Source organism: Camelina sativa, chromosome 19 (genome assembly GCF_000633955.1).
Source record: "Camelina sativa cultivar DH55 chromosome 19, Cs, whole genome shotgun sequence".
NCBI classification, from domain to species: domain Eukaryota; kingdom Viridiplantae; phylum Streptophyta; class Magnoliopsida; order Brassicales; family Brassicaceae; genus Camelina; species Camelina sativa.
Window position 1 is genome coordinate 24,579,798 of NC_025703.1, and position 13,798 is coordinate 24,593,595.

Sequence of the window (13,798 nt, forward strand, 5' to 3'; positions counted from 1 at the left end):
ATACTACCGAAAACTCCTATGTTCCCCGTGGATGGTGTCTCCGATCTGAACGTCTTCGGTTTGATCGAGATAAGTATTCATAATTTTGTACTCATCGTATGCTTTGTCATAACGTGGAATGAATAATTATGTACTTAATCATGATCACCCTTTACCTTCCACTGGTTTAATTTGTAAATGTTTAATTATGTACAGATCCATTAATTACGACATTATAAGCTCTATTTAATTTGTATTATTAGTAAGATCTGTTTGCGTTAATATTCAATCTGTGGATTAAATTATGGCATGACAAGTAGATCCATTTGTTATCCACTTACAATGGTTCGGTTTGATATTATTTAGAATTGTTTATTGTGTACTCTTCTGTTATGGGTCATTCACGTTGTTTGGTTTTTTCTTATTGATTGCTCAATACGTGAAGTACTCATGTTTTATATTATTTAATTGCGGTGCATATCAATAAACCTGTATATTAGTTGAAGAAATATATATCTTGTAGTCGATCGACTCATGTTTATTACTATGTATGGTTTGGTTCATATTCTCACGAACTGAAAACATTATTATTTTATTGTATGGTCAATTTAATCGTGTGTTCTGAATATGAGTAATGATTTGATCCATATGTTGATTGCATCCTGTTTTGAAGTAAAGGAGGATTATTAAGCAAAGAATCGTTAGAGGAAAACGGCTCTACTGATCGACTGATCGAGTATATGATCGATAAACTTCCGCTAAAATCTATAGCCAAGGTGTCTCCGAATTCCAATCATTTTTCCTATTGAGATAAGTATTTTTCATGTTTAAAATATCTCTCACGCTTATAGTTATAGTTAGCACCTGCTTAGAGGGGTTGGGCAAAGTTGCTTGGCCCTAAGACCCAAAATTTTATTTTACTGATTTTAAGAAGAAAAAAAAAACCCCTTTTTATGAAAATTATATTAAAAAAATATATAAAAGTGATATATATATATATATTTATATATATACATATTTTTAAATACATTTAATAAAAGATCTCTAATATATATATATATATATATAAAGATATGATGCTTAATACTTATTTAACATTCATTTATATGATTGTTATAATGTTTGTGAATTACTTTATTTGTTTAATTACAAATTTAAATCTGATTAGATTAGATATAATATCATGATGAAATATCATAATGAATATTTTAAATCATATCTCCAACCTTCTTTGGTAAATAAATTGGAAATCTAGTAACAAAGTACTAAATAATGCTGATTGATTATATTTTGGCATCAATTCTATGAGAAGGTTTAAGTCCAAGTATATGACCATAAAAATTCACTTATTCTTTAGAATAATCTAAAAAAAAGTAAATGACTAAAACTCTATAAAAGAATATATACAAACATCTTAATTCCGATTATAACCAAGATTATAATAGAAGATAATATTATTTTTGAAAATATAGAAGAGAAAATATATTCTACTTGTCATAAAATATTGTTGTCATATAGACACAATATAGTGGAAAATATTTTTTTAACAAAATTAAAATTTTTGTTTTTTGTGACTAAGTAAAATTGATGCTGATGAATAATCACATCCGATTGATTTGGTCTATTCTCTGAAATGAATATGACTTTATCTTATAAAAGAGAAAAAAAGGTCACTGCAAAAGTTGCTATAATACTGGCCATGAATGTGGATAAGATATATAAAGTCACGATCAATGTTGACTAGTTTCTCCACTAAAAGTGAATAATAAGTACATGAGTTACTTATCTCATCTATATATGATGATGATGAAAGAAGTTAGTGTGATACAATTTCCACTATTCTACTACAATAATAAGAAGTAGTAGAAAAAGTATTGAAAACTCTTGAAGAGTATATATACTATTGCCTATGGGAACATAATTTGATAATTATGTGTTATAATCTCCCAATTAGTCTCAAAGTTGAAAAGGTCTAAGATATAATATATTACCAATTTGAGAATGTTATTGATTACAAAGTGGAATTCAAAACGAGATTGATAGACATGAAGTGTCATCATCTCGAGGGAGAGAATTCATGAATCCCACATACAGAGGTGATGGAACAAATATAAGATTATGTTCACACCCAAAATGAGTTTAATCACTCATATGAAAAAGCAAATCTTGAGGATTTGAAAAGTAATCATGTTGAGACAATATGCGAAAAAATACTTTGAAATCATAAGTATTACCCAAGGCAATAAAAGTATTTTAGAGATTACATGCATTATCTAGAAGATAAAATGCTTTGTGAAAATCTCACTGTTTGGCATGACCGGTTAAGCCATTCCGGTTCAGCAGTGATGTGAAAGAATAATCAAAAATTTCTGAAAAGATTCATTGGAGAACCTAAAGAGTTTTCCTAGTGTTATGTGTGCTGCTTTACAAAGCAAGCCGAGATTATATGGCTTTCACCAACCCCATGAATTTGGATAATGTCAATTTTCAGGTACGTATACAAAACGATATTGTGGACTGATCATCCACTATATATGTTTGTTATTAACTTGCAACATGGAGTTTGCGAGAGTATTTGGTTAATTGATAATGGTGGTGAAACCAGGCTATGTGATTGACAAAAATGACTCTAGATGTCAATAAATTCGCATCAGGCCAACGAATTATTATGAATACTCCCCACTATAACTGGTTTGGGTCAGAAACCAGATATATTCCATCTAAATGTGTTATACATGTTGGTTGCTCCACCACAGCGATATAAGATGGGATTTGAAAGAATGTTGGAAATATGTTGGATATAAATCTCTCTTGATGATTGAATATCTCGAGATGCAAAGACTGTTGGTTCAGTGAGTCAGTCTTTCCAACATGAGAGGGAGAAAATAAACAGCTGGAAAATATATATATTGGGAGAAATTATCTGGATCCTCGTACTTTGAAATGTGCGCTAGAAATTGAAAAAGATAATTTATTTGCAAAGTTTAGCAAATATGTTAGAAGGCATTTTCTGACCATGAGTGACAAAGTCACATATACCAGCTGTGCTCCAATTGAAATTAATATCCTAGAAGGATAAGATCAACTGCTATTAAGTCTAAAGATCGCATGAAGAGTGATAGACTTATGGTTCCAAATATAAGTATCCTCGGAAAAGAAAAGGACTATAAATTAATATGGCACCGAGGAAGCAGAGAGTTATAAACAAAAATCTCTCTAGAAGAGATCTAGAGACTTAGACATGAGTAAGAAAGAGATTCAGGTACCTGAGAATCATAATGAAAGGAAATCTCAACAAGTTGAGTCATGTCTAGAATGAAAAGGAACCAAAAAGGCAAATCGACGTCGTAAATATGTTTACATGCAGTGTTGCAGTTGATGATGTTATGGATAAAAATCGAGGATCATAAACCGCGGTTAATAGAAAAGTTTTATTGAAAAGTGTACACTAGGAATTATTGGTTAATCATTGAAAGAAGTAACTATGAAATAGTTTCAGTCTCTTAAAGAGATAATATTTGGAGTTGTAGTCCTTACACTTGAAAGTGTAAAATGAGTGGGACAAAAAAGGATCTTTATGAGAAATAAAGTACATGTAGTAGTACAATGATTCTCATAAATACTTGATATATATTATGAGGAATGCACTCTCATATGGTGGAAGCAACTATGTCAATCCCTTATGAGTTTGAAATAAGAGCAAGACTTGATTCAGTCTATCCAGAAAGTTTTCAAACATTCAAAAGTAGCCCTTAAAGTGATTATATTGCTAGAAGCAATACTTTATAGTTCTCGAGAATATTGTAAAAGCAAGAAAAAGTCTTAATGCCTTTTGACACCTTTGGAGAGAAAAGGGTGAGAGTTTATCTCTATAAGAGAATCATGTGTGTTGATCTTAAAGATCTTATAGTGGGTTGAAAATAGATCGGGAACAATCTAAGAGAAGATCTTAGAGTTGTGTAAATCCGAGATTGAACACTAATTGTAATTGTGTTCAAGAAGTTTTTTTGGCAAACATGAGAATTTTCATTCAAATGAGACCTCAACAAACAAGAGGAGGGTTCTTACAACATAATTCAAGATAAACATAGAAAGCATGGGGGGACGCTTGTGGGGGTTTGTGCCAGCATGAGACGGTTCAAAAGCATGGGAACAAAACCCTTTAAGCTTTTAGGAACATACCTCATGATTCTAGATGAAGCTATAGCCGGGGAACGCCGGGAATGGGAAACCAGCCGTAACAAAGCAGGTGGGTCATCCCTCACATGGCAATGGAGGTAAATAAATTCCACACAAAACTTGTAATCGGTTTGGTCCTCGAGAAAGTCAACAAACACAAGCTTTCGATCTAATGGTAGTGGGTAATACAGGGGATCAAAGGATTTAAGACAAGGGTTCACACAAGTTGTCGGATCAGGTTCATGGTTATGTTTCCACGAGGTAAGCATCCGGACCGAGTTAGAGAACCGACCCCGACGAACAAAATTAACAAGCAACTCTAAAGCCACCAATGTTCTGCTACCGAGGAAACCTCGACTTGACCAAGCAGAGAAAATCGGTACTAAAGGAATTGAACTTGACTTAAGCTTTTTAAGAACAGGACTAGGTAGGGAAGTTCTAACACTAGTCATATATTGTCGAGGGTGGGTCAGCGAAATCACATATTTAAAGGGCAATGGCCAAGCAAACATCAGCAGCAGGTGTTCAAGATAATGAAATGGATGCAACCCGAAGGATAACATTCGCAAGTAAGTTAAGGATACTGACCTGGGCCTTAAAGGATGAGAGCGTGGAGCAGTGTTTTTGGTACTGGCCCCAAAGGTGATAACTGGGCCTAAACATGGATGTAGGTCCATTATCGGAAACCCTAGAATCGCATCCAAGCCGGAGGTGGCAATGGAGTGGCGGCGAACTGGCGAGTAGTCATTCCGATTGGAGCCTCTGGGCACCGGTGGGAATAGGCTCGGCGAGAGACTGGAGTACCAGGTCTTCGCGGCGGCAAAAGGTTTGGAGAGGGGCAGGAGTAGCCTCATCTTTCCGGTTTCTCGCGGACATGACCTTCTGATCCAGGGAACAACAATACCGGAGGTGTTCAAGAAGTATGTTCAAGAAAGTTTGAGGACGTAGGCCTTTGCTGAACCTCGTTAAAAGAAAAAATTATATGTGTCTCTTATCACTTTACCACTTACAAGTGGTTCTTGTTATCTGATTTCCGGTATATTTACATACCAAGGAATATATGGAGAAATAATAAGTGATGAAATATTACTCCTGAAAGATGGAGAAATCAGATTGTATAAGATCAGATATTTCATGAAATTTCTTGAGGTTACAGATTTGGCATCTGATGAAAGAGATGTTATCTCAAGATGCTTACATCATCTTACATAGAAAAATGGTCTTGTAGTACCATAATAAGAAGAAGAGTTGAAAGAGAAAGTTTTACAAGGAGAGTATGAATAACTCCTATGTATAAGATGATTGTTTGGAAGATTGTATGTAAAAAAATATTTGGGCTTAAAGTTCAAATATATATTCTATATGAAAGGGGTTCAAATGACTTGAACTCCAATGACCCGAGAGAATATATAATGATCATATGTGTTTTATACACTAAAGCTCTGTTTATAACAGTTAGAAAAGATGATATATATGATCATAATGCATAACCTGAAGATGATGCTTTCAAGGGGAGAAATATGATCATAATTGTGGTTGTACTCTTTTTTCCTTATTATGGTTTTTATCCCAATGGGTTTTTCCTTCAAAGGTTTTTAACGAGACAACAAAGAACACGCGAAAGATAAACACCTCAAAAGGAATATTATGATTCCAATGGTGAAAGACTATCATCTTCAAAGTCTTTGAAATACATTGATGAGATTGTGAGAAACAAAGATAATGATAAAGATGAGTCACTTGCGAGACCCATTACCAATAGAAGAATGGCGATACACGTTTACTACAGATTCGTTCAAGTGAAAATTTGGCAAACCATTTACCAAGGCGTTTCCAACCACTACTTTTAAGAAGCTATTTCATCATATTGGATCGGTCATCTCGAAGATTTCAAGTGATGTACTCATGAGAGGGAGTAAAAGTGCGCTGCACTCTTTTTCTCTTAACCATGGTTTTTCCCACTGGGTTTTCCTGGTAAGGTTTTTAACGAGGCAGCATCTCATATGCGCATTTGGGACTACATTTTTATAATGGTCATCCAAGGGAGAGTGTTATGAATATATCTAGTATTGTATGGATGTCCATTAGTGGACTTGTAAACCCTAATATGTATCCATATATATATGTTATGTCATATCATACATATAAATAATACAAGAGAACAATTCCCTAAACCTCTTGTTCTAACAAGGCGAAATTACTTATTTGAGTAAATCTACAATATACCAATTTCTAGTGGCAAAACTAAACAATCAAAAGCTTAAATTAGTTTTACCTATTGTCCCACTTAGCATGTAACTTATGGATGATGGTCTCTTCATGAGGAGTGATTTGTCTTCTTAAGGTCTGGTCTAAGGTAATTAACCCATCTTAACCTGCAGTTTTGCCATTTCTCTTCAACCCGGTGAGCCTAGCCAGTAGTTCTATCAACCTTCATCGTGAAGACGCACATAATCGATAAAGATGAAACATAGTCTGTACAACACAACACATTAGTTAAAACTTTTTGGCAATAGTAGAGAGTCTTTTTTATAAAAAAGACCATAATGATTCCAGATCGGATTGAGCATGAATCTAAACTTATTACGTATCTAAATTTAAAATTTTTTAAAGTTTAATATATTTTTTTATTAAATATAATAAATATTTCACTTTTTAAATATTTATTATTTTACAAAGCTATTCTCAAAAATAATAACAATTTAATTTTTTATTCAAAACTTACCACAACATTTATTATTTAAATGACATTGATTTAAAGAATATTTTTCTATAGAAATATCATGCTTTTTTTACTTGATGACACGTTAAACACCAATTTTTTCGGCATGTAAAAAGTTGACATGATTTATGTTATAAATTAAGTATTTCAGTTTTTTTTTTGGTAGGATTTTAATTAACGCATCCAAATGACCAGATTACATTCGAAGTATCTATTTTCTCATGCAACTTATCTTTCATCCAATTTTTATACCTCAGCTCCTTTGTTTTACTAAAATCCAAAATATATATGGATGATATTATCCCAATGATGTACCTGGATGAGAAAATGAAGTGTCCTTAATCCCTATATCTTGTCGAATATGTAGGAAGACAGGGCAAACTAGTTGACCCACCACCCTGGTACATTATCCATTTATTTACTACAATTATATATTCTTGTACTCATATAATGTTTGCACACACACAATTATATATTTTTATTTATACTCATATAGTCGTATAATGATTCGATCGAATTTTCTTCTAGAAGCAGGGAAAAAAGGCATCCCAATTACTTAAATTAAGAAAATATTGGGTGTCAAATGGCAACAATGTTCTCTCCTTCCAATTGTTTATGGAGGGTATAGCTTTTATTGTCAATTGTGCATTTTTACACTAATAATAATAATAGAGAAAGCTATGCTTTAAACATTTTTAAGTGAATTGAAAACATAAAAAGTTTGATTTTGTCAAATACGAAAAAAATTCGTGGGATGCAAGCAGATGTACCAGAACATGTTGAAACAAGAGTGATGGTACATGTCAAGAAGAAAAGGAATCTTGTCTGTCTGTCTGTCGTATACTCGTATTTGCTTTAGCAATTTTAATGATCAAATACCACCACAACGTCATTCTTATAGTTTATCAAAAATCCTTAACCCATAGTTTTAGATTTTCAATTATTTCAACCATAAATATAAAATAATTAAATTTTGGGATTATGTGATTGCTGTTTTCTTTTCCTTAACAATTTTCAAATATTTAAACCATATAGACTTACAACTAGAGAATCAAAATGTTCTGTGATATTGTCCATCCAGCCTGGAAAATAATCTCATAAAGTATATTTTTTTTTTTTGCCTTCAAGTTTTCTTAACAATGCTCTAATGTGAGTAATGTCTTTCAATCAAGGCTACAAATTTTCGAATAGCTAGTTTTAGTCCTGTGCACATGAATAATAATATTGTGTTTTACATAATACCATCAAATTTTATATTAATTACGGAGTTGGCTTATGTAATACATAAAAATAGCATTTAAAAAAAAAAAAAAAAAACCACAGACGCGTTGATCCTACGTGGCACGGTAAAACGGTGCTGACCGGCGAATATTTTTATTGGCTTATTGGCCATTGCTAAGCAAATTGTAACGTTAAACTAATCACCCAGATTTAGCCATTAAATAATATCTTTGGGTTTGTAATAATTACAATAAAACCTTTTTAAACAACTGAACTGGTGGGTTCATCAACCACCGAGTCAGCCAACTCGCTACCAGCACTGATCGGTTTCCCAATTCCGTCCGCCGTAACTTCCGAATCCAGAAACACCGACAGTTAACGGCCGTATCCGACTAAGAAGCATCCTCCGACGATCATAGACGGCGCGTTTCTCGGGATCAGAAAGCGTGCAGTACGCCGCGCGGATCTTCATGAAATCGTCGGCCGCCGAAGAGTTACTCCGACTGTTTCCCGCCACGTCGGGATGATAGATCCTGGCTAGTCCTCGGTAAGCCGATTTGATCTCTTGAATCGTCGAGCCGGCGGGGATTTCGAGGATCTCGTAGAGAGACGCTGTCGGTTGAAACCGCTGCTGGATTTGGCGTAAATCTTCGGCGGTGCAGGTGTAGGATGCGGTGGTGGTTGCAGAAAGAGACGGCGAGATCCGGGAAACGCGTGACGGTGGTGGGAAAGGAGAGAGCGGCGGTGAAGAAGAAGAAGAGAGGAATGGAGGAGTGAAGAAAGTTGAAGAGGAAGAAGAGAGCATTTTAAAACGACGGCGTTTTGGGTTTCTCTTTGTTTTTCAGTTTCCGATTTGAGTTTGTATGATGCAATGTGTGTGATTTGAGGGAAGGGATGAAGTGATTAGAGAGGTGTATTTATAGGTCTAAGAGGTGTGGTTAATTTAATTAATGTTTGGTTAAGTTTTAAATAATTGCATCTGTGAGTGCAATTTAAATATTCTGTCGGGTTTAGCAAAAACCGAACCGGGTTGAGTTTGGTTTTGGGATAATTGGGGAAAGCTGAGTCAGACGAAAAGGCTTATCCAGTTGGAAATGTTTATTGTAGAAGCGATAAGATTCAACGAACTAAATGTTTGAGCACAGTGGCACTCATCTCATGTAATAATTTGTCTTCTAACCAAAAAAAAAAAATCAATATTTTTTTATGTCATCTATCAAAACTTTAAAACTAACTTTTTCACTTTTTTTTTTTGTTTTTCTTCTTGTTTTTGGTAAATCATGAAATTTAAAATCTCCAATCTATGTCTTCCCTGAGTTAAGTAAAAATGACGTTTCATATTTGAAGAAAATAAAGCCTCTTTCCAAAATACATATTTGAAGAAAATAATAGAAGCCAGATATTTTCTTTCAAACTTTATTTTTATATGTTTTTTATATTTATATTTCAATTGTATATACTTTTACTATGAATATTTTAAAAAAATTTCCATGTATTTTAATGATATACATGTACTATATCTAAACTATATAGAATTGTAGGTAGAGATTAAAAGACATTATATATTTTATGAAATGATGTGTATGTGTAAAATATATAACATATTAACATATATATACTTTTATTTTTGTCAACCATATTTGTGTATTTCTTCCTAAAATTAGTATTTGTTATATATAAAAAACCACATTTCATATTAAAAAAACCCGGATAATATAGTTATTTCCCAAAAAAATAAAAAGAGACATCCAAAATAGTTAACTATTGGCTTTTTTTCTCTTTTTTCATTATAGACATCCAAAATTTTAAGAACGATTCGAAACTAATACCAAATGGAAGTAGCTCTAAGAAATCTTTTTGATCAGTTATAACTTATACGATGCATGAACTAGTTTTTTCTTTTCTTTTTTGAATGAGACGTTCTCTCCACTTTTGATAGTCCACTTCACCACTTTCAACATTTCTAAGTTCTCTAACTTCTACCTAAATTGATCATTCAAAGTTCCAAACACCAAAAATATGCATTCAAAACATGGTTTGGCCTTTACTTGTGCCATCTGTCTCACACCCTAATTAATTAATACCCTTTGTTTTTTTGGAAAAAGCCCATATGCAATGCACTTTTCTATTGATGATTATAATTTAGTTTCTTTTTCTTTGTTAATGTATAATTATAAATGCACTTTTTCAAATTGATAATTATAATTTATTAATTTGTAAACACCAAAAAAAGTTTATAAACGTGGGTTATATGGCCTTTGCGTGTTCCATCTCTCTCGTCCGAACTTCCTAATACATAGAACGCGCTAATCTTATCACAATTATGATAACAACAAGCCAATATAACGAATTTATTGATGTCGCTTCTGAACTAATTTTCATTATTATGGTCATAATAATCAGAGTTTTTAGGTTTTCAGTATTTGTCTACAAGATTACATTTTTTTTCACTGAAACATTTTCATTATATAATACAAAGTTGGAATGGGTGCAATACATTTTTAAATTCAAAAGGTGGCGGAAAACAAGATATCCAATTTCCATAAACTTAAATTCAATACACGGGAACACAAGATAAAACACTAAAGCCAAAAAATTAAAGAAGCTCTCAAAATCATCGGGAAAGTCGAAAAAGAACATTAGTAGCATAGCTAAATGCTCAAAAGAGACGATGTCATAGGATATACAAATGTAAATAGCACTATAAGAAATATGGGTATTAATAGCAGAAAAGCATAGCCCAGTGCTATATCTAATAAAATTTTTAAAACAAGTCTTTACAATAGCATTTTTAAAACGCTAAACCTATAAATATGTAAGCCGGAACCAAAATAACCCTTTCCGCCAAAACACTTCGTCAAAATTAAGTGAAACTCACTCTTTTCCTTTGTCCAAACCAAACAAAAAACTCACTTTTTTCTCTTATGCACTTAGAAACTTTAGACTCTTTTACCAAAAAAAACTTTAGACTCTGAAAAAAAAACCTTTAACCCTAATCGATTTGTCCAAGCTGATTTTCCTCAAGCTTTTGTTCTGATTTCTAACGCTTCATGACCATGAAACTCTGCAAAACCAAATCGTGACCTTTACTCCTGAAAACCCTAGATCTACATATCTCTGTTTATCTTGTTTCTTATTTAGTCCTCTTTGAAAATCCCTAAATAAATCTCTCTCTCTCTCTCTCTCTCTTTTCATATCAATGGCGGATTTGGATAAACTAGAGAATGGAGGAGGAGGAGGCGGAGGAGCCGTATCGCCGAAATTAGAGACGACAGCGGTGGCGGCGGAGGAGAGGTTGAAGAGGCTAACGGAACTTGAAGGAATCTCTGTGTTGGATTTCGATCTGCTTTGCTCGACGGAGGATAACGATGCGACGAAGGATGTTTACGGCGGCGGCGTTTTGCGGCTTTGCGACGGAGGTACAAAATTTTATGATGAAAAATCTGTTTTGTTGAAGATTTGGCTTAGTGGGATCACTAGACGGCCTTAGGAACAGAATCAGAGATATTGTAGTACAAATAGAGAGAGAGAGAGAGAGAGAGAGAGAGAGAGAGAGAGAGATGTCTCTGCCACAACCATGATTTCTACAGGTACATCCGTACATACATACAATAAACCCTCTTATTGTATACTTGTGTTGTTGTCTTGAGTTAGAGCTGATCCCTTTTGTTTTTTTTTTGTTTCTCAGGAAAATCCCAAGAGATTTGACAGTTGGATTTCTTGTTGTGTTTAGGTCTAACTGTATCTGAGAACATGTAGATTTGTCTTAGTCTCTACAAATGGTGAGCTAATAGCTTAATTGATTCTTTCGAAATAGATGAAAGAAGCTGAGAAAGACATCAGATTTTGGACTGAGTTCTGATGTACGTTTGTCTAAGGTGGGAAGGAGCTCCAAGGATGCTAAAATCTGTTTGTAACTGATTAGATCGGGAATACAAAGGTGGTCATTGAACATGGTCCTGTTCCCATTTTTGTCAAACTATTGGCTTCTCAAAGTGATGATGTCAGATGAGCAGGTAAGATATGTGTCAATGGTTTTTGTTCTTGACAGAGTATCTGGTAAACTTGTGTTTGTTTTCAGGAGCAACATGTACTAAAGTTTATTTTCTTGATCTGTTCATGTGTAAGGCTGTTTAGGCATTAGGGAATGTTGCTGGTGATTCTCCGCGGTGCAGAGATCTTGTCCTTGGTCAGGGAGCTTTGATACAAGTGTTGTTCCTTGACTCGTCGAGCTTCTCCAATGAGTTTCAAGTCCCAAGAGTTCATTGTTTTTTGTATAATGAATGTTATCTGTTAGCTGTTAATGAATATTATCAAATTTTATTTTGTTGTAGGCACCCATCAGCATCTGTGTTTATTCATGCGCTTCATAGTATTGGTAACATTCTCACGGGAGATGATCTGCAAACACAGGTATGTTTGTTATTTTACAGTTCTTTTAGAAGTGTGTGACTGTTTGGAGTTTAGACCTTTTGTATAATTTTGCAGAAACTACTACAACTTCAAATGCTAATGGTTAAAGGTAAGATTTTGATTGTTGCTTAGAATCTGTTTAAACTTTGATTTCGTTGTTGTGCTTCTGTTGGATCACAATTCGTACTTATTTGGTGTTTCCGTTGCAGCAAGCAGACCATGGAGATGAACAATCAACAATGGAGGTTGTTGGCATGAAGAGAGAGACGGACACACGTTCTCTGCTTGTGTGGTTAGTGTTTCGATACATGAATCTATTTTTGTTTTCTTTATGTAGGTTATAACTTACAAAGGTTTTGGTGCGGCTACTCAATATTGTTATAATAGACCAACAAGAGCAGAGATTGTGAGGGGATAAGTGGTGGAGCACATTGAGAGATACGTCAGCGTAGATTTAGTAACTTGGCTAAGGCATTTGAAGACAACAAGAAGAGTCTTTAGGTTCATGTTTTTTTTTATTGTGGCACTTGTAATGTTAGGTTAAGACTTGATTTGAGACTTGTAATGTTAGTGTATTGTAGTTGGAAATGCTCAAGATGATATGTATTGTATTTTGAGGTTTCTATAAAGTTTGATTTATATATTAATTTTTTTTGCAAAAGCTGTATATATATATATATATATTATGGATATTGAGCATTATCAGGGTGGCTTGAAAATATATAATAACAACTGACAAAATCATAGTACAAATATTTCGCTAATATTAATTATAATATGGTAAATAAAAAACACTACTAATAAATTTAATATAGCAACAAGATAGCGCTATTATAGGGAGACAATTAATAGCATAGAGAAAAAACGTTATTGTATGTGTCTTATCTAAGATAGCATCGGCAAAGACATCATTTACGAAATCGTTATCAAAACGATATAATAGCGTTTTTCGTGTGCTAAGAATATGCATATTTCTTGTAGTGTGGAGGAGAGCCAAGGATAGATGTCACCACGAAAACTTAACCCAACTGAAAACGAATACCTCAAACAAAGACTTAACCCAGCTGAAAATGAATACCTCAACAACTACATCGAGCTGTTGTATCTTTTCCTAAAACACAATGAGGGTTCTTACTATCACTCGCGGAGGGAGAGAAGGATCATGTGTGTCATATGACACCCATGAATTTTTTTTCTTTTTCATATTAGCTTTTGTTAAAATAAGTAATTTATCCTTGTTGAAGAAACATATTGTTTTATTGACACCCCTCTTAAATTTTATTG

The 13,798-nt window shown here is 33.6% G+C and overlaps 1 protein-coding gene and 1 long non-coding RNA gene across 8 annotated transcripts; one reads left to right on the forward strand and one right to left on the reverse strand.

Annotated features, from left to right (window-relative positions):
* LOC104767093 (chaperone protein dnaJ 11, chloroplastic) lies at nucleotides 8,233-9,225 on the reverse strand. Its single transcript, XM_010491125.2, has one exon. It carries the CDS (start codon nucleotides 8,904-8,906, stop codon nucleotides 8,412-8,414), a length of 495 nt encoding a protein of 164 aa, XP_010489427.1. The 5' UTR covers nucleotides 8,907-9,225; the 3' UTR covers nucleotides 8,233-8,411.
* LOC104767094 lies at nucleotides 10,925-13,161 on the forward strand. Of its 7 annotated transcripts, XR_764172.2 has the most exons (8): nucleotides 10,925-11,691; nucleotides 11,790-11,883; nucleotides 11,980-12,117; nucleotides 12,230-12,352; nucleotides 12,436-12,514; nucleotides 12,590-12,623; nucleotides 12,724-12,806; nucleotides 12,902-13,161. It is a non-coding gene; the product is annotated as an uncharacterized LOC104767094 (long non-coding RNA). The 7 variants fall into 7 exon arrangements; XR_002036685.1 differs by having other exon boundaries at nucleotides 12,239-12,514; XR_764175.2 differs by having other exon boundaries at nucleotides 11,790-11,834; nucleotides 11,919-12,117; nucleotides 12,230-12,514.

Coding starts and splice junctions, on each gene's coding strand:
- LOC104767093 (XM_010491125.2), bottom strand. CDS start 8,906: ATGCTCTCTTCTTCCTCTTCAACTTTCTTCACTCCTCCATTCCTCTCT.